The 20,152-nt window shown below is 38.7% G+C and overlaps 1 protein-coding gene across 1 annotated transcript in view; it reads left to right on the top strand.

The window, feature by feature from the left end:
• Window positions 1–13,765, top strand: part of LOC136373267 (mothers against decapentaplegic homolog 2-like) — a 99,308-nt gene extending 85,543 nt beyond the window's left edge. Inside the window, exons 6-11 of the mRNA XM_066338173.1 lie at window positions 1,637–1,711; window positions 3,396–3,449; window positions 4,507–4,719; window positions 6,515–6,652; window positions 6,814–6,958; window positions 13,517–13,765. Coding sequence (XP_066194270.1) covers window positions 1,637–1,711; window positions 3,396–3,449; window positions 4,507–4,719; window positions 6,515–6,652; window positions 6,814–6,958; window positions 13,517–13,640 — 749 coding nt within the window. The 3' untranslated portion in view covers window positions 13,641–13,765. The remainder of the gene's footprint in view (window positions 1–1,636; window positions 1,712–3,395; window positions 3,450–4,506; window positions 4,720–6,514; window positions 6,653–6,813; window positions 6,959–13,516) is intronic.
• Window positions 13,766–20,152: the final 6,387 nt, after the last annotated feature.

Here is a 20,152-nt window from a genome sequence, read left to right as displayed (position 1 = left end):
GAGAGGTTGGTTTCACTTACAGCTGGGAAGATGGCAGTCGTGAAGGTGCAGGATGGCCGTTGGGGCTGTATGTTTCATTACTACTACTATGTGGAGGAAACCTCTATTCAGACAGAGATTAGTTATGGAAAATAATTTGTGCCAAAGACTCTAAATTAGCAACTGGAAACAGGAGGCATGGATTGGATTGGAAATGGTTATTGACCTTTTACCATGGCTGTGGGCTTAACTATAGTAAATGATTTGGAGAAGGGTGGAGTCCACTTTATCACAATGAATTCAATAAAAGTGTTCAAAATTAGTATGATTTTTGTTATCATAATTCTTGATAGTGAAAATTTCCCTTAAATTCCTTTTAAATTCTCTTTTGAATTTTGTTGCATCTATATTTGGCTCACTAGTTTTACAGAGTGAGCCAAAGATATATTTCTTTTGGTTAATTTTTTTAATCAACTGACTTAATCTAGTTTCCTCTCTGACTTCCTTCTGACCTTACTATATTGCTGTAAATCTCAGACATGATGTTTGATATAATTTGATTTTAATTCTTAGGCAAAAAGTTTTAAATTTCTGCTGTTTGATAATAATGTAATTAAGTGTATTTAATCCCTCAGATGTCTCAGAGACAATTCTAAGGTGATTGTAGTTATAGTTAGCTTCAAACACTTTCATTAAAGCAGTCCAGGTTTTGCCTTTAATATATAGAATCATAGAATATCCTGAGTTGGAAGGGACCCACAAGGATCATCAAAATCCAACTCCATATAGGAAAATACATTTGCCCAGTTCAAAGAAAATTATTTCCTGAAAGGCAATTGGTTAACTTATCTGGATTACAAAGTACCTTTTGAATGGAGAAAAGGAACATGCATACTCTTCTGGGTTTTGAAGGTATTTCTGTTGAATTAGGCAAAGTTTCTAGTATCAGAATGCTTCAAACTTGTTACTGAGTTTGCTTTGGTTAGTGAAACTCCATCTTTAAAGAAAACTAGTTAAAAGAATAGATGATTGTTTTAATATAGTTTGGAAGTAACAATGATAATAAGAGCTTGTGCAGTGTAACTAGTAAATAATATAGTTATTATTGAGTGAAATCAACTTTTAGGTAATGAAGAAAGATGGATTTGAGAATTGAACTGAAAAGTAACCTTTAAATCTATAAGGCATGGGAAGGTATCTGATCTCATGGTTATAGTACATTAAGACAGCTCACATGATTTTATTTTTTTTTTGTGCAAGTCACCAGATGGGTTTTTTTCATTTGTAATTCTACTAAATGTGAAAGCTGTTGATCACAACTGCAAAACTCTTACTTATTCTAGTGAAAATATCTTATGTTAAATGGAAAAGACAAGAATTATCTGTTAATTATATGACATATTTGAACAGTTGACTGGCATACAAGAGATGATACATTTTACATAGACAATTAAGGCAGGTAATGTGTTTGAAGACCTACTGGAAGGAGAAAGGGATGGCAAAATGACATTCTAATAAAGCATTTAGATATTGAATGCAGCTCATGAGGACTTGAGAACAAAAACCCCAAATGCTAAATCTTACAAATTTCCCCAGTCATTGAACCATTAGGTGTTTTGTTGGGGTGTTTTTTGTTTTGTTTTTTTTTTTTTGACAGAAACACCACCTCCAGGATATATCAGTGAAGATGGAGAAACAAATGACCAGCAGTTGAACCAAAGCATGGATACAGGTAACTACTTTCAAAATTTAGGATCACCAGCTGCGATCCCTCTGCATAGCAGAATGAATTCAGCCTAAAAGATGATGGCAGTTTTCCTTTGTACAACCTGGTGTTTTCTGTTTAAAATATCACTTTCAGTCTTTTGTGAACAAATTAATATTTTTTCAGGGGAATGCTGTTAAAACATTCTGTGCCATATTAAGTACATTACATTTGTTTTGTAACAAAAGCATACAGGTCTAATTAAGTCTTCATCAGATTTTAATAGCTGATTTTTTTTAACCATCCCCAACTTTACCTTCTGGAAACAGGTTCATTGAAGCAATGTGTCTGTTGGCCTAAACAAGTTACAGACTCTGAATTCTGAGAACCTGTCTCTTACCTCTGGTACCTTATCACTTCTGCCATGTTTCAAATCAGTTCTTGTATGGAAGGCTCTATGGAAAGAGTAGTAGAAATATTAAGCACGTGTGCCTTTGTATGAAAGAGTTTCTAGGTAATGTGGTTAGCTTTAGACTTGGTCAAAGAACAGTTAATGTGCTGGATAAGAACATCCTGCTATCTGCTGGCAGACTTGAGTGTATTTGGTTAGCTAATGTTAGCAATCTTTTTCAGTTAGTTGGAATCAACTGCACCAGTTTTTGAAAGAACTGCAATATTTTCCCACTATGTCATAATGGCTACCTTAATTTAAAAAGTCTGATATCCGCAATGATTGTAGGAATGATTCTGTGCAAAGCCTCTTTGTATTTTGTCTACAAGTGCACAAATTGTGTTGGAGAGTTCATGTTTTTCCAAATTTTTTCCTTCCTCCTTCCAGGAAAGAATAATCTCAAATGAGGAAATCCAGCTTGTTCTTCTAGAGACAAACCCTCTCATTTGAGAATAGAGGCAATATCTTGGTTGTCTCATCGCCTTTTTTCTTAGCTGTTTTTCCACTGAATTTGGGAAGAAGTCACTACCTTCTCACTGGGCTGAAGCACCTCTCTTATGAAGACAGGCTGAGAGAGTTGGGATTGTCCAGCCTGGAGAAGAGAAGGCTCCAGGGAGACCTTAGAGCACCTTCCAGTACCTAAAGGGGCTACAAGAGAGCTGGAGAGGGACTTTGAACAAGGGCATGGAGTGATAGGACAAGGGGGAATGGCTTCAGACTAACAGAGAGTAGGATTAGATTAGATATTGGCAAGAAATTCTTTCCTGTGAAGGTGGTGAGGCACTGGCACAGGTTGCCCAGAGAAGTTGTGGCTGCATTCTCCCTGGAAGTGTTCAAGGCCAGGTTGGATGGAGCTTTAAGTAACCTGGTCTAGTGGAAGGTGTCCCTGCCCATGGCAGGGGGATTAGAACTAGATGATCTTGAAGGTCCTTTCCAATCCAAACCATTTTATGATTCTGTGACAAGCGCATAAATAAAGTTATGTTCACAGAGTGTTCATGAAGTGAAGGCTCTGCCAAATACAACACTAAGATGTTAATTAAGTTTATGAGGAGGGGTAGAGTCCCATGAGTCTGGAAAATTAAATGCAGTCTTAATTCACAATAAGTGTGTGATATGCTGGAAAAGCGGTGTTAGTATTTCTAAGGTTTCTTATTCCGAAGAATTTCAATGTAAAACTATGTCTAGATAATGGTTATTCCTACTTATCTGAAATAATGAGAGTCATTTGCTCTGAAACAATCTGTATTGCTTCAACAGGATCTCCAGCAGAGCTGTCTCCTAGTAGTCTTTCTCCAGTTAATCATAGCCTGGGTAAGCTGGAAATACTTGTAATTGTTTCTCTGTGTGATGACTCTTCCTTATGTATATATTACATTAAAACTGAAAACGTACTTTAAAAAATTAAGAACTATATTAGGAGGAGACTATTGGGTTGGCTTCCTGATGATAAACATAATAGGGCTGGGTAAATAACTTCTTAACTACTACTCTATTTCTGTAACTGTTGAGTTCCTAGCAAAGAGAAAGAATAATATGGTTGTGTGTGCAGGACTAGCATTTATAAAATAAATAGTTTAAAGGATGTTAGCCAATCCATAGTGCTTCCCAGACTTGCTGACTCCCTTGTATATATGTTCTGCTACTCTTCTTGTGTACTGTTTCGCCTGTAATCACAACACAATCATTGCTCCTACATTAGTTGCCCACCTGCTTTGATCAGGTGCCATTGCTGTGTATTTGTATAAATGCCTCAGGAAGATCAGATTCCCCTGGGTTTGTTTAAGGAATGATGACAGAAAAATGCTGTTCAGAATGCTTAGTAAGTAATGATGGTAGGTAAAAAGGGGAAGCAGCTCAGGAAAAGCTGAAGATGCACAGGGAAGATAATGAGATCTCATAGGGGAGAGTAAAGGGAGTTTAGAACTGCTTTTAGATAGAGATGATATAAGATCTAGTGTAATATAAGGAAACATTTTAATATTAATATTTTTTCTCTTGTGTGGTTCAGTGTTTGATAGTTTAATCTTTTCTTTAACATTGCCAAAATGTTTGCAAGTTATAGAAAAGCAACAGAAATGTCTCAATGTCTGGCACACACAGCAGCATTAGCTTAATCATTTTGCCAAGCAAAATGCAAGTACTGAACTAAATGAGCTGTGGTCAGATTAGATCACCCCCTCTTTCCCTACTTCTTTCTTTGTGTGAAGGTCTAAATTCCAATCTGTTTACTGGAGTAGGTAAAAATGACATCAAGTAAAATATAATTTGAGGAGACTATGGCTGTTGGTTTTGGGAAAGACAACTAGCAGGGCAGATAGATTTCAGCCTCGAATTCTGTATTAAGCTTGTTTTTAAAATTTTTTTATAGACTTGCAACCGGTTACTTACTCGGAGCCTGCATTTTGGTGTTCAATAGCATATTATGAACTGAATCAGAGAGTGGGAGAAACCTTCCATGCATCCCAGCCTTCCCTGACTGTAGATGGCTTTACAGATCCATCAAATTCAGAACGATTTTGTCTAGGTTTGCTTTCCAACGTAAACAGAAATGCTACAGTGGAAATGACAAGGCGACACATAGGTAAAGATCTCTGATCTTTAATTTCATTTTAGACATTAAATTATCTGCAATGATCCAGGTAGGATGGGCAGATCTGTGTTTTGGGTTCTTTTCACCCTTGTGCAGCCAGCCATAGAATTTCTCTTTTGGGGTTTGCCAAGAAGAGCTTGATCTCTCTTGCTAAGGATAGAAGTGGAAAGACAGAGAGGTTACTGCTTCTGAATTTGAGGAGAAATATAGCTGCTTCTGTTACCACAGCCTGTTGCAATTGGGAAGAGATGTAGTGATGGCTCGAGCTGAAAGGAGCTCCCTTTCCTTGATCAGTAGTCACTAAGTTGATGGCAGTAGCAGTCACACAACTGTCAGGATGCAAGCGGCATAGGAGGAAGCCACTCAGCTGTAGGGGATTTCTGTTGCTCATGTTGCTGTTCTCTGCCTTCTGGATAAAGATGACACACGAAAGTATCCCAAAGGGCAGATTTTTCGCTTTCAGGCTCCTCATTGGACTGCTCTGCCCTAGGTAGCATTTATATTCAGAGTTGCTTATAACTGAAATGTAAGCTTTAATTGCAAAATATTAGCATGTTGCTCAGTTTATTCTAATTTATAAAATGCAGAATGAACATTGCTAGTACTTGAATGCTTTTCTGAAATGGGAAAAGCTGCAGTTGAGATAACATGCTGTTTTGACATGATTAAGATTTTCTTTGTAATGGTTAGTAAAGAATATTGTTTTCTACAATGCAGTGTCTTGGCTTTAGGTTCTTCAATAAATTATCCTTTTTTTCTGGATTAATTTATTTAGCAGTATTCATGAGGCTTTTTGGTTTGATTTTTAGTAAAAATTTCAACCTCTTTAATAGAACCTTCTGATTTCCTCTATGCCAAACCCAAATGCTTGTCTAATGAAAATTTAGATGTGCAGAAGCCCAGGCTACACCTGTGCCAACTAATCAAAATGATCAATGATGAGGAAAGGCAAAAATGTAAGGAACTCTAACTTTTTTAATAGAGTAATTCACATTTTGTTTGAAAAATTCTTTTAAAGAAAAGAGGAAATAGAAACTATGGCCTTTAAAGAACCTGTTAATTATAAATAGCTTTCTTTGAGAGCTCAATTGTACATTACTTATCTTCTTCTAGAAATAAGCCATACAGGGTTTTTTGCCACTCAGAGAGAGAGAACAAAACCACAATTTAAAAGTGAACAGTAATATTTCCTATGGGTTTGTTGTTTTGTTTTGGGTTTTTGGGGTTTTTTTTGTAATAGAGCTAAATTAAGTCCTGTTGGTTTTGTTCAAGTAGTACAGAGAAAGGGGTATGCAGTGGGTTGTGAAATAGTATGGGTGCATGTAAGCAGAGAGTGTTGAAGTGGTACACTGTGTTTTCCTTTTTTGCCATAGTGGCCTGTGCTGCTTCATATACAACATTTTAATACTAGCACAAGTTTTAACTCTGTTGAACCTAATATTTATATTTTGATTCTGGTATTTCTTAAAGTAAAAAGTTATTTGGTAATTAACACTGCTTTCTAATTTTGATTTGTTTACAAGCCATTACATGGCTAGAAAATTCTATCTCGCTCTTGACCAAAAATTATTCTGCTTCTCCTTCAAATATTTTGAGTTTGTGGGAGGAAAAATGCAAGTTAATTGTGTTCTGCTCCTGCTACAGCTGTCAGCCCAGCAGTGTTGTCCTGTAGATAATTGATTTCTGCTATAAAGAAAAACCTCGGCCTTCTCTGAAACAAAATACTCTCATTTGTTAATCTTCTTGGGTCATATTATGACTAGAGTTCTTTTGAATTTTGCTGCAGGAAGGGGAGTACGTCTCTATTATATTGGTGGAGAAGTTTTTGCTGAGTGCTTAAGCGATAGCGCAATTTTTGTTCAGAGCCCCAACTGTAATCAAAGATATGGCTGGCATCCTGCAACTGTGTGCAAAATTCCACCAGGTTAGTAGCTTACCAAAGGTCTTGTGTAAAAATATTCAGTGAATGTATTCACTGGACATTTGCTTTCCTTTTCATAGTTTCTTCATAGTTTTGGGTTTCTGTGTAGCAAACACAAGTATTCATTGATTGATTGTACTCTTTGGACTTTTTTTTCTTTGTAGGATGCAACCTAAAAATATTTAATAACCAAGAATTTGCTGCTCTTCTGGCTCAATCTGTGAATCAGGGTTTTGAAGCAGTTTATCAGCTTACTAGAATGTGTACCATAAGAATGAGTTTTGTTAAAGGATGGGGAGCTGAATACAGGTAAAAACCTTTTGTTTTTAGTTTTAGAGTTATTTTTTCTTCTTTCACTAATGTACTGTTTCTGTCTGGTTTGAAAGCTGTGCCTACAGGCTTCTTAATGTTACTGTAGACATGCTGTCTGCAAGTTGAACCCCATATTTTCTTTTTTCTCCCTTCTCAGCTATTGAGTTAAGTTATAAAGACCAGAAATTGATTTTAGTATTACAGTCAGCTGTTGAGCAAGCATTGTTGTCAGTTGTTTCCTCACTTGGTTCTGCTTGCTTGTTTATTATGGCAAAATCACTGACAATATCTAGAAGTTTCACAGTTTGTGCTGTGAGATTATTTGCTGTTTGTTAGATGTACAGTCATTTTGGTCTCTATCCTGTTCTGTGTGGAGTATGAGTTCATTAGATTGTGGTGAGGGATGCAGTTGATAGTATCTGACAGAAAGAATTGAAGTCATTTGGAGTGCATTCTGCAGAATGAAACAGCTGGAGAACATGCATTTAAGGGATGACAAATATTTTGGAACTTGTAATGGAAAAAACTTTGTGGGAGTAAGATGACTGTGTTTATGTAGTAAAACCGCTAAAACATTTTTGAGTGGAAAAAATAGCCTTTTATCTGCTTTTTGAATAGATTTCAATTGTATTCTTTATTTAAACATGTATTGGTTTGGAAAGACAGGTATCTGCCAGTGAAAGCTGGAGTTTCCCTTGGAATGGAGAATGTAAACCACCCTCCCTCCCTTTTTTCCAATTATAAATTTGCAGTTAGAGGCTTTCAGGCAAAGATTTGGGGGTAGGAATAGCAATTCTTTACTAGTATGTATAACAAACAAGAACAACAACTACATCATTAATAACAAAACAGTACCAAGAACCTTGAGGCCTTTGCTTCACAAAAAAAAAACCCAGGGCAGTTTTGGTCTTGGTGCCTCTGCAGGAATTCTCAGAACACCAAGCTGGAAACAGTGGAAAGTCCCAGGCTGGCAGCTGAATGGCAGAATGTCCCTGGCAGGCAGGGGCAGGGTGTCCCGGCAGGGCAGGGGAGTGCAGGGTCACACTGTAGCAAAAAGAGCAGCGCTGAAGAAGCCGCGACAGCAGGGCAGGGCTGGCCCAGCTCCAGCAGGGCCAGCGGAGAAGCTCAGAATTCCAGGGCAGGAGAGCAGGTGATGGCAGACCTCTCAGAACTGGACCCCTCCAGCGACAGTGAACTCCTCTCCACAGCAAGCAGCAACCCAGCTGTTCTCTCTCCTGAACGCCAAAAAAACAGAGAGCGAAGCTGCCTCCAGCTAAGTCCTTCTTTACCTGCCCCAAAACTCAAGTTATCTCCCCATTCGAGCTTTGGCCACCTCTTTGTTTTGGTCAAGCACCCTTTAAGTACCCACCACTTAATCTCCTTAGTAACTTATGGGGAAAAAAATCTTTAGAGTAAAAAACAAAGGAACAAACCTAACCCCCAACAAAACAAATTCCTTAAACCTCTCTAGAAATTGTCCTCTGAAAGAATGAAGTGTGACATATCAATACCCTTTTGTAATACATAATGACTTTTTAAAAATCCATATAATTTCTGAAATTGAATAATGGTGTGTAGGTTCCACTGTGAGTCTTGGAGATTTGTTTCTTTTATCTGCTCTTGAAATACATGCATGTAAATAGCAGTGTCAGTATGTGGGGGAGGCTTCTCAGATAAATGAAACCAGTTTTGTATGTCTAATTAGATGAAATGAGAAATTTGAGTAATGGAATAAAGAGGTACCTCTTTGTTAGTAAGAGATACACAAAAAAGAATGTGGCTCAAGTTTAAAGAACTATTGGATTTGTCTCAAAAGAAGTATGTATACACTTAGATATAATTAAATACAATATTCAAATCAGAACAGAAGAGGCTTAATCAGTCAGACTATATGGAGACAACTTGAAGTGAATGGAGTGTAACTGCTGAATTAAACCAGTGAGGAACCTTTTGGTAAATTTGTTTCTAAGGAGGGAGAATGTTGGTTGTTAGTAGTCTAGAAACTGTTAAGAGATCATAGGATTAAAAATGCTGCAGTGCAAACACTGCCAGAACACCACAGAAACTGATTACTGGCATAATGCTGAACTAGTTTCTTTGCATCTCTATTTAAGATGATGCTAATAAAGTATTGATTCACAAAACCTGTAAGTTATGCTGCAGTTTTGATTAAAGCAAAATGAGGTTGCTCCTGCAAACACAACCTTGAATTTAAATGAATGTAGTGTGAATTGTCAAAATAGACTAGGAGGCACTGAAAAATCCATCATTATTGTTAAAACTTCTGTGCTTCATCATTATGTCAAAAAGGTTTTTTATAGAACTGATGCCTTGAGAAGGCTGACCTGAAACAGAGACTGGACAGAGCTAGAGAATAAAGTAGATATTTATTGAATGGCCTCTAGAATCCACCTTGGGCAGGAGAGGAGCCTGACCAGGGCTACACCCAAGATGGACTAAGAATGGTCACAAAATGGCTGACCGGTCACAAGATCTTACATTTTTATAAGTTTTGGTGCATTTGCATATTGGGGTTTAATTGTCCAATTACAGTTTCAGGTTGTGAGGTCTCATCCTTGTTTTCTCTCTTCAGTCTGCCATTGTTTATGCTGTTGGGCCTGAAAGTTGTCCTTGGTCTTCAGCAGGAAAAGAATTTGTTGTGCCTACCTACCCCATGAAGAGAGCTTACTGGCACTTAATATGAGGCTCAGAACTACACACCTAAGCAGCAAAGAATTTGAAAAACATGAAAGCTAAAACTTAAGGCATCAGAACAGGCATGGGCAAAGCCATAGCATTACTTACATTTTATGCTATGTTGGTAAATGCACAAGTATGGCAAAGTGGTACACTGTGATTATTTACCAAGCTTATAAGCTTGGTAGACAAAATAGTTTACAACTTTGTGATGGTTTTAGTTCGAACGGGCAGAAACACCAAATTCATGTAGTGGTTTCCCATTCACTGATTTCTGTTTCTCAAAATTAGTTTAGTGGTTTGAGTGTCTCCCAGAATCATCTACTCCTTTTCCTACTGTGCGATAGGATTAGGAGAAAAGCAAAGCAGGCCCAAATCTTAAAAGATATAAAGATAGATTTATTAACAAAACTAAAAGAAAATAATGAGAATCAAAATGAAACCTTCAAAACACCTCCTCCCTCCCCCCCAACTGTTTACTTTCTCACTAACAACATAAAGAGACAAAACCTGGGATTTTCAGTCAGTTTTACCACTCTAAAATAGCCTTGCATCAATTCTTAAGGAGAGGAGCCTCTCTTAGAACTCCCACGGAGACATCACCACAAGAAACAGTTCTTTGGTGGCTCCCATGTCACGAATCTGCAGCCACCTGAGGAATCCTGCAAACCGTGAAGTCCCTCCCATTTAGCAGCTTTTCCCAAAACTGCATATGGGCCAAATCAGCTTTTTTAGGCTACAGTTTAAGGATGACTATTCTAGTACAAAACAAAGGTTCTCTTCATCTATCTCCAAAATCATCGTCATCTCAACAGACAGAGGTCTTCTTTTTTTTCCTGGGGGCAGAGGGCATCTCTTTCTCTCTGTCTTTCTCTGTTCAAAAATTCTTCACTGGATCACAGCTATTTCAGTCCATGGTTATGACTAGAACTTTGCATCCCCCTGTTATAAATGATTAGAAGCCAATTCAAAATAACAGAATTTATTTAGCAAATTTCCAAAACCAAATTAAAAAGCCACAATAAAATCGGACAACATCAATCAAATGCTGGGTGGGCAGAGTGACAGTAACAACAGTACCATCCAACCTCGACCACACACACTGGGTCTCGGGGCGTATGGTTTTTATACAGTTTATTTATCCTGAGGCTAAGTCCATTGAAAGTCCAAATATTCATGTATTTCTTTATTTCCAAGTGAGGTTTTGAAACGGGTTCCCGTAAGTATGAAAAGACGATTCAGGAGTCTTCCCGGATTTCTTCTTTGGGGTGCTGATTTGATCATCCTTTGGATCCCTCCATCTAGATTGATATCAGATGTCGAGCAGCTGTGAAGTGGAGACCCATCCTTGATGAATGGGCCATCTCCAGTCTGACCATGTCATTTCTGTTGCAAATGTTGTGGTTTCACAGCTTGCACAATAGGCCTTGGAATCTCGGAGATGCCTTGGAGTAGCTTTTTAATAGACCAAATCTTTGATACATTATATACACGAATTTATCCATTACATTTACCACATCCCTAAAAAGCATTCTATAAGTTACAGGGATATTTTAGTCCATTCTCCATGGCCTCACAAGAGAATTCCAGCCCAAACTAAGCAACTCCTCAGTCCTTCCTCCAACTCAGGACTTTTACTCTCTCTTCACTGACTTCAGTTTCATTCTGTGTCTCCTTATGTCTCAGTCACTCTGTCCTCACTCAGAGAGAGGATTAGTGCTTTGTAAGTCCCATCTGTCAAGGAAAGAGTTAACATCTCGCCCGGGCCTGTAGATGGTCATGTGATCTCTGCCAGGCTGGCAGTCCACCGGAGATCGGAGTGGCCCGGGCAAATGGTGGTCAGGAATCTCAGCATCCAGGATCTCAGTTAGGTAGGCTGATGGATGCCTCCCCCCACCCGGCTGCTGCACGGTCGGTGTTACCTGCTGGCAAGCCAGAAGGAAGAGAGAGATTCATGGAGTCCTTCTGATTTTTAACCTGTGTAGCTCAGAGGCATATCTAACTCTCTAATTGGTCAATCAAGCTGTCAACATTTTGCCACAACTTCCATAGAAAAAATCACTTCTCTGCCAAACCAGCACAAATTTTTGCTCAACACATGTTGGCTAGAATCGAGGATGGTGGAAGAAGTTCAGATCAGCAGTCAAGTGTTCATGTTATCACAAGAGCTATACAGGTCTAGGATCATCTTCTGAAGTGAGTTCAGTAGAAACATAATTACAGCAAACAGACAGTGGTATGTGAACTGGAAATCTGTGGGTAGAAGAAGCTGGGTTTTAGCTTTGAGACAGCTACTAAGTAACTGTTGCTATTTTATTGACTTCTGCCAGTGTAGTGCAAAGCTAGGGTTATTGAACACAACCAGTTATAAAATTCTGAGGAAGTGTGTTGCGGAACACATTGTAGGGGTACAGCATTGGGGTAATGAACTTCCTTCTTTGGGAACGGATTTGAGACCAAATGGAATTATATTTTCTGTAATTTAGGTTGTTCTATTGGAGCACTTCATTTTGGCATAGGCATTTGGGGCTAAGATAAACAATGTTTTTTAGAGTGCTTAGAATGCATAGACCTCAGCTGCTTTCTTTTCCTAGAAAATTTGAAATCACCAACAACTTTGGAAATTCATCTTCTTTCTGGGTAATTTTTCTGCCTTTTTAGTTCCTCTGTATAAACAGATTTCCTCAAAGTGAAGGGTTGCAGTGCCAACAGTAAAAATGAAGGGGCTGGGTTTGTGTCTGACTAATCTGCTGCCTTTGAATCTTAATGCCTCCTTGCTTTGACTTTGGGATAGTTAGAATTACTAGGAAAAACTGGCTTAGCAACAGTAGTCTTGGCAATCTAGTTTGAGAAAATTCCCATGCCTGGAGCAGGTATAGTGAAAAAAACAGGATTTTTTCAGGCAGAGTATGTCTGATACTGATTTTTTTAATTTGGAGATGAGAAGGAAAAATTTTGAACAACAGGTCTCTGAAACAAGGATATATGGGAGAGTGAATGAAACTTTTTGGTTGTCAGCCCTTCAGCTTTATTGAGACTTGCAATATGGTTTTTAATTAAGGGCTTCTATTGTGAAAATTTATAGGTAAGTTTATACAGAAGACAATGGAAACAAAATTTTTACTTTGGTTGTTTTTGTGATGATGTTGCAGTACAAAACATGTAGAAGTGTAAGATTACAGAAAACTGGAGATAAAAGTTTAGTGCTCCTTTGAGATAGCATCAGTTAGCACAATATAACCACACACTGTGTTTTTAGAGTGTTTCTGACAACATCTAGCAGTTTCCCTATACATTTATCTTGTCATTTGCTCAAAAAAAGCCAGACCTTATGATCATCATAGCATTGTGCTGTTTGGCCATGCTAATAGTGTAGTCAAGGGTTTCTAGTTTGTGTTTCTCAGTAACTGTCTACAAAATTCAAACCCAGTTATGCATACAGACTCTTTTAAAGTTGTGATGCGGCTGCACACAGCTGTCTGTGACGTGAATACTACATTGGTTGGACAATCTTCAGTTCTGAATTTCTTTTTACATGTAAAGCTCTTGGTGTGGTACTTGAAGCATACTTCAAGCAAAACCTGAAGCTCTTATTCTCCAGAGTGGAATATTCTCAATGTATTATGGACAAGCATGTACTTATTGATGTGTCTTACAGATGTGGAGCGTTTTGAAGTTTTTGTTGGGTTTTTTTCCTTCAAAGACTGTCTGAAAAAAGTTTAGTAACAATTATGGTTATGGTTGTGGATTTTTATCTTTCTGTGTATGAGATATAGATGGAAACAGATTTGATCATTTGATGGAGAACTTTATGGTAGCTAAAGCTGCTTTCTGACTTCCCTATTCTTTATTTTCTAGGCGGCAAACAGTAACAAGCACTCCTTGCTGGATTGAACTTCATCTGAATGGACCTCTACAATGGTTGGATAAAGTATTGACTCAGATGGGCTCCCCTTCAGTACGCTGCTCCAGCATGTCGTAAAACTCTTTCCTCTGTTACCAGTGGGCTAAATATCAAGTCTAATCAACAAACTTAATATAACACCTCGTCTGTCATAGTATTTGTGTGTGGTCCCCATGAGCTGTTTACTATCTAAAAAGGGTTTTTTTTTTAAAAAAGAAAAAGAAAAACAGCACTTGAAGTCTCATCAATTAAAGCACCTTGTGGATTCTGTTTCCTATACTCTGCTACTAGATGAAAATTTAGTGTATAGAAATGCCTTCTTCAGAAATAAGATGTGGGTCTGTTCTCAAGACTCTTAATGGTGTTTTTATTTGGTATGTAATTGAGTGTCCTAATGGTTTATCAATAACATGAATAACTAAGTATATGTACAGGAAATGCATCATGATCTCAAATATCACAGTATTGTGATGTTCTACATTTTAGTTCCCATAAATAGTTGCTTGGGTTTTTTTTATTTGGGTAAATGTCTTATAAAATTCCAAGACTCTACTCACTTATTCTTTTATATTTTTAAATATAAGCAGATTTTTTGAGTTGTCCTAAACATAAAAAGCTCAACTTTTTGCTGCCTTCTTAAAGAAAAAGAAAATCTCTCAATTGGAAGGGAAAGAAATGTCTTGAAATTTACCTGTGAAATTTTAAGACACTATATACTTAATGGGGCCTAAATTAATTCATATTATAAATTCCAAGTATTCATCACACTGAAAATCTACTTTTCCCTACCCATCTGAGTTGATGAATCTCATTCCAGCATTATTGCTGGCAATGGTGTAATTTGGGACTTTTTTGTTTACCTTGAGTCATTGAAGTCAGTGGTTTTTTCTCATGAAATGATAATTTATCATAGGATTGGATACTGGATTAAGTACACAAGGTTATTGGCTTACCCCTTACATTTGTATTTTTTCATTGAACAGATGTCACTAAAAATCATGGGGTTTAGTTTTTGGAGCTAAATACCTTGAAAAACTCTTTCCCAAGGTAAACTACTCTTTCATATAGGTTTTAAATAGATGTATCTTAATATATTTCAGTAACAGATTTTAAATTTCTGATCTGTCTGGCTTTGTATAGCTTACTTGCATACCAGATCATACACATTGATTATGTTATAATGGGTCTTGTTAATAAAAGTAGTTGCTTTTGCAATACCTCTAGGATAGTGGTTGCTGAGGTATGACCAGCAAAGGACTTCTAGGTTCTTTGTGACTGTGCATGTTATTGTGAACCCTTGGACACTACAGCTGCACCATAATAAAATATTCAGAAATATATCCTACAAATAGGTCTGGGTTGGGGATGGGTTGGGAAGCTATATAGAAGGGTTATTATGACTTTAAAAATATATATCTTACTAACAAGCTTGTGATCTACCTGTCTGACATTCTTTTGTTATTGTGGTAGTAGCAGGAATGTCTTTGTTTTTCCCATTGTTTCATCCATTACACTAGTACTGTACTTCGTAAGTACAGCTAGTGATAGCTTTTAGAACAAAAATGGGGCCAGTGTTACAGCTTTTAATCTGTTAACTGAATTGACAATAGTGATAGATATTTTATGCCATAATGACTAGGGCGTAGAAGCAATACCAATAATCAAACCTTGAAAAAGTGGGACAGACACCTTTCAAAAATTGGGAAAGAAGTTACCAATTTATGCTAGTTTTACCACTAGACTAATGTATTGGTAGAACTTGTGAACCTAAGAAATAAGCTTAATGTGTGTTGCATTTGCCTAATATGTGAATACACTAATAAAACTTTTAATTCTCATGATGGTTGAGTTTTTTATTAATTGTTGTCTATATTTTCTGTTGAAGGTAAGGAATCATTCTAACCCACCCAAATAAATGTCACAACTGTCCCGCATGTTGTGGCTGGAAAGGTATAGTGTAGGTGTAAAATCACTTCTCATACAGCTGTTGTGCAGGTTCTGGATCTATGTGTGTTTAGTGATACAGATTTCTACTCGATCAAGTTTATTAAAGCAGTTGCTTTTTCCTACCACAATCAAATTGCATCCTACTATCTCAGATGATTACTTTCACCTGTGAAACAGATAAGAGAGATTTGTCTGGGTGAAAGACTCTCATTGCATTTATGAGCAGTTTGCAACTTGAATCAGTTGGATGACCTAATTCTGTAGTCCCTTTACTGTGGATTTCTGTATATGTTCTTTCAGTTATGGCAATATTACTTACTTTGCCTTGAATATTGTAATTGATAACCTTGACCATACCCTTTTTTTGGTGGGCACTTCCAAATAGACAAAGACACCACACACATTATCTGTGGACCTGTTGTGCTGCCTGCATGCAAGGCCATCTCAGTCTATGTAGGTCGAGTTTTTTAACTTCTGTTAGTACCACTAAGATATTGTCTCCTGCAATTGCTGTTTCAGCCACAGCTTAGTGGCACAAGGGAATTTATCTGCATTTGAAACATTTGCTTGCCTGTATTTCATTTAAATTCTTTTGTTAGTTCTTGAGTAACTTTACCTACTCCTGTTTCTTAATCCAGTGCCTTTCTGACTTATCCCACTGCTGTTCTGCTCTTCAAAATCTGACCAGTGCCTGCTCAAGCATCTTAATGTGGAATGCCTGTGGTACATAAGGAATGCAACTTCATCCCTCTTCTCTTCTGCCAAAGTACTGATGTCCAAAGTACATATAAAAAGTTAATTTTTTTTTCAGTGAGGCTGTTTTGTAAAATAAAATAGTTACCAAGCAGGGAGTACTCAAATGGAGATGTTTAAAGCATGGGTAGCCAGCTGCTTATCTGTATTGTCAAGCTGGAAAAAGTCTGCATGTAATTGGTGCCTTAAGTTTGGACTGTGATTCTGTAACCCTGGGTTCTGATCTCTCTCTTGTCACCAGCCCTGTCTGAGCTTGAATTTCATAGTATTGCCAAAGCCAAGTAATCAAAAATCAGATAGTTGATGTAAAAATCCAGGCCTAAAAATTATTTTTGAGTTGCCTTTTGGCAACGTGGGTACGCTGAATTAACATTTAAGAATCCCTTTCCCTCAAAAAAAAACACCCTGTTTTCATTTTGATGTTGGTTCAAGGCTGAGGCTTTGAGAATAATGTCAAACGCCTGGACTTTTGCGGCTTTTAATTGTGAGAACTGATAGTAGAGCATTTTCTCGGTCTATTTCCCCCTTACTTTAGTGCACGTTTCCTGTCTAGGTGGTAAGCTCTCTGCAACAGGAATTCTCTGCTGTTACTTTAGCATCTTGCAGAGTACTTTGGCTTTCAGGTGCTGTTATACAAATCTAGAGCAGTGAGAGCTGTGGTATTTTCCTGCTCTTATTCAGGACATTGTGCTTAATCAGAACTTAACTTCCTTGAGACTGATTGCAGGCAAGCAGCATAAACAGTTTAATTTCAGACTACCTGTATAATCAGAACAGAGAGGTAAAGTCTGAATTTGGGGCTCTGAATTGCTCTCTGGTAGAGAACCTAGGCTGTTGGCTGAAGTGCCTGATTTAAATGCATAAGGTAAGTAGGAATATATGCCTGTCTTGGTTCTGGCCAGGGCAGGGTTAATTTTTGCCAGGAGGGGGCATGCCTAGCACACAGAGATTATTCTTTACAACCTCATGTCATTTTCTGGGAACAAGGGAAGGGGGGTCCCTTTGGGATCATGTAGTGTGGTGGGTGGGCATGTATTGCTAGGCTCTGTGTGGCGAACAAATCCTGTGTGAATCATTCACCGCCCTCATACACTTTTGTTATTAATATTGTTGCTATTACTTTTTGTTTCCTGATTTCATTGCTGTTTCCAGTAAATTGTTCTTATCTCAACCCATGATCTTTATCTTTTGTGCTTCCAGTTCTCCTCTCCAGCCTGCCACAGGGGAAAGGGAGGAGTGAGCGAGCAGCTCATGGTTTGGAACATTTCACTGGGAACACTAAATTGGGGAATAACATTCGTAAACCATGACAGCCTTATTTGGTGCCAATTTGGGGCTCAAGGGGTTGAGATAACAACAGATCTGACCAGAGAAGGTTGGAATCAAATTTGATCTAAGCATTTGTTGTATTAGGTTCGAAGCCACTGGTCACAATGTTGCTTGGTCTGTTCACATGGTTGTGGCACCTAACCCTGTATATCTTCCCATATATGCAACATGTCCTCCTTGTGATGATTTTCAGAACAGGGAGAGGGATCAGGAGTGTTTTGTTGATGTACTGTGTGATATCAGTTTATGACACAACATCAAGGGCAATGAGGGTAATTTGGGATGTCTCTTCAGTGTTTCCCTTCTGCCCTTACCTTGCGTGCTACTTCTAGGAGTCCTTTAATAATCTTACCCAACCTGTGAGAGGAACAGGGGAGGATGAATTTCCCCAGCTTTTCATTCCCTTTTCCTCCTTCATGCCTGTTACAGCAGGTTTTGAAAATTTTGAATTCCCTTTGGGTGTTAAGGAAAGCATGTTCTTGTTGCTGTCTGCCAGGTCTCCTCAGTGAAGTCCATACCATGTTTCGAATTACAATAAATTTTTAGGAGGATCTTTCAGAAATCTGCCCTGAGAGTGGATAATCACGAGTCACTGACAGAACAAGAGGACACAGTCTTAGTCTATGCCAAGGGAAATATAGGTTGGATATTAGGAAAAAGTTTTTTACAGAAATGGTGATAAAGTACTGGAATGGTCTGCCCAGGGAGATGGTAGAGTCACCATTTCTGGATGTGTTTAAAAAAAGACTAGATGTGGCACTCGGTGCCATGGTTTAGTTGGAGTGTTAGGGCTGAGTTGGACTCAATGATCTTGAAGGTCTCTTCAACCTAGTGATTCTCTGTGATTCTGTGATGAATGGCATGGAAGGTGGGAGAGAAAATCAGCCAGCTTTTGAAGGACTATTCTGCTCCAATGGTCTGGAAGTTTACCCCTGAACAACTACAGGATCCTGATAAAGCAGCAGAATATTTGAAAGAAAATTGCTGTTGCAGTTCTAGAGAGGCGCGAAGTTATGCAAGGTGCTAGGCCCTGGCTACTATTTATCGAACACTGCCCATTACTAGACAGCACCCTCAGGGGGAGGAGGAAGAGGAAAGCAAACCAACAGGCACTATGACCACTCAAACTGCAGCTGAACCAGAGGAACAACCTGTGCTGGCAGCACTTGCCCCTGTACAGAAGAAGAAAGCCATGACAAAATCAGTTTTTTTAGGGATGAAGAAGTAGGGCCCTCACAGCAGGCGGAAAAGGCAGGGCCAGAGATAATAATCCAATCGCTATTCCTGGGTAAGCTGTGAGTTATGCAAAAAGATTTCAACTGCCAGTTGGGTGAGCCCCTGGTGACCTGGTTGCTCTGATGCTGGGATGTCATAGCCCACAATCTGAAACTAGATGATAGTGAAGCCAAGCAATTTGGATTCCTGTTCCAGGATGTGGGCATTGACCAGGAGATTGTGAAAAGAATAGAAACTCAGCCTCTGGAGGCAACTCCTGTCTGGCTTGAGGGAAAGATATCTTTTCAAGGATGATCTAGTAGTGCACCAAGACAGGTGGAACACCATGGAGAAAGGTATCCAGCACCTGAGAGAATTAGCTGTGTTGGAGGTACTCTTTAAGGATTCAAATAATGAGCAATCCCCTATAAATCTATAGTCAAGTGTACACAAACTGTGCAGCAGAAGTTCCTCTAGAGAGTGCCATTGTCATGCATCAGCTCATTGGCATTGATGTCAATGAAAGAAAGAGAACAAAGAGTGAATAATTTGGTTACCAAACTCCAGCAATATGAAGAAAATATCTCTTACCCTATATGGGCCTGTGTCTTGTCTGTGTAAAGACTGTCCAAGGACCTCCATCAATTTAAAGAGGACTACCAGAGATTTAAAGGAGTGTCCCATGCCCTACTAGTACAAACAAGAGTCTCTGCTATTGGGAGAAAGTACCCCCCTGCTCAAAAGAAAGGGTACACACCACAAGGTCACTTGTGGTCATCTTACCTACATGGCCACGGAGAGGACATGAGGAAGTGGAATGGAAAACCCACCTCTACCCTAACAGCATGGGGATGTGAGTTGAGAGGAAGAACAAGCACTGCAAGAAATCCTTCAAGGATAAATGCTGCTCCATTTTCCAGTGGGCAAGTCCTCAGACAGAAGAGGAGGATGTAGTGGTTTGACCTTGGCCAGGTGCCCAGTAAGCCACTCTATCACTCCCTCTCCCAGTGGGACAGGGGAGGGAGAATAAGGTGGAAAACAGCTAGGAGGTTTAGATAAGGTGGTTTACGAAAGCAAAGAAATAAACAAGAGAAAGCTTGCACGTGCATGAGCAAAGGAAAAAGTTAATCTCTGCTTCCCATCAGTGAACGATGTTCAGCCACTTCCCAGGAAGCAGGGCTTCAACACATGCAGCAGTTGCTCTGAAAGGCAAACATTGTAGAATAACAAATGCCCCCCATTCCTGCTCCTTCCCTTAGCTTTTATATCTGAGCTGACATCATATGGTATGGAATATCCCTTTGGTTAATTTGAGTCAGCTGGCCTGGTTGTGTCCCCTCCCAGAA

Source organism: Sylvia atricapilla, chromosome W, assembly GCF_009819655.1.
Source record: "Sylvia atricapilla isolate bSylAtr1 chromosome W, bSylAtr1.pri, whole genome shotgun sequence".
NCBI classification, from domain to species: domain Eukaryota; kingdom Metazoa; phylum Chordata; class Aves; order Passeriformes; family Sylviidae; genus Sylvia; species Sylvia atricapilla.
Note: the sequence above shows the minus strand (reverse complement) of the source record. Positions and strands in the feature narration are given on the sequence as shown.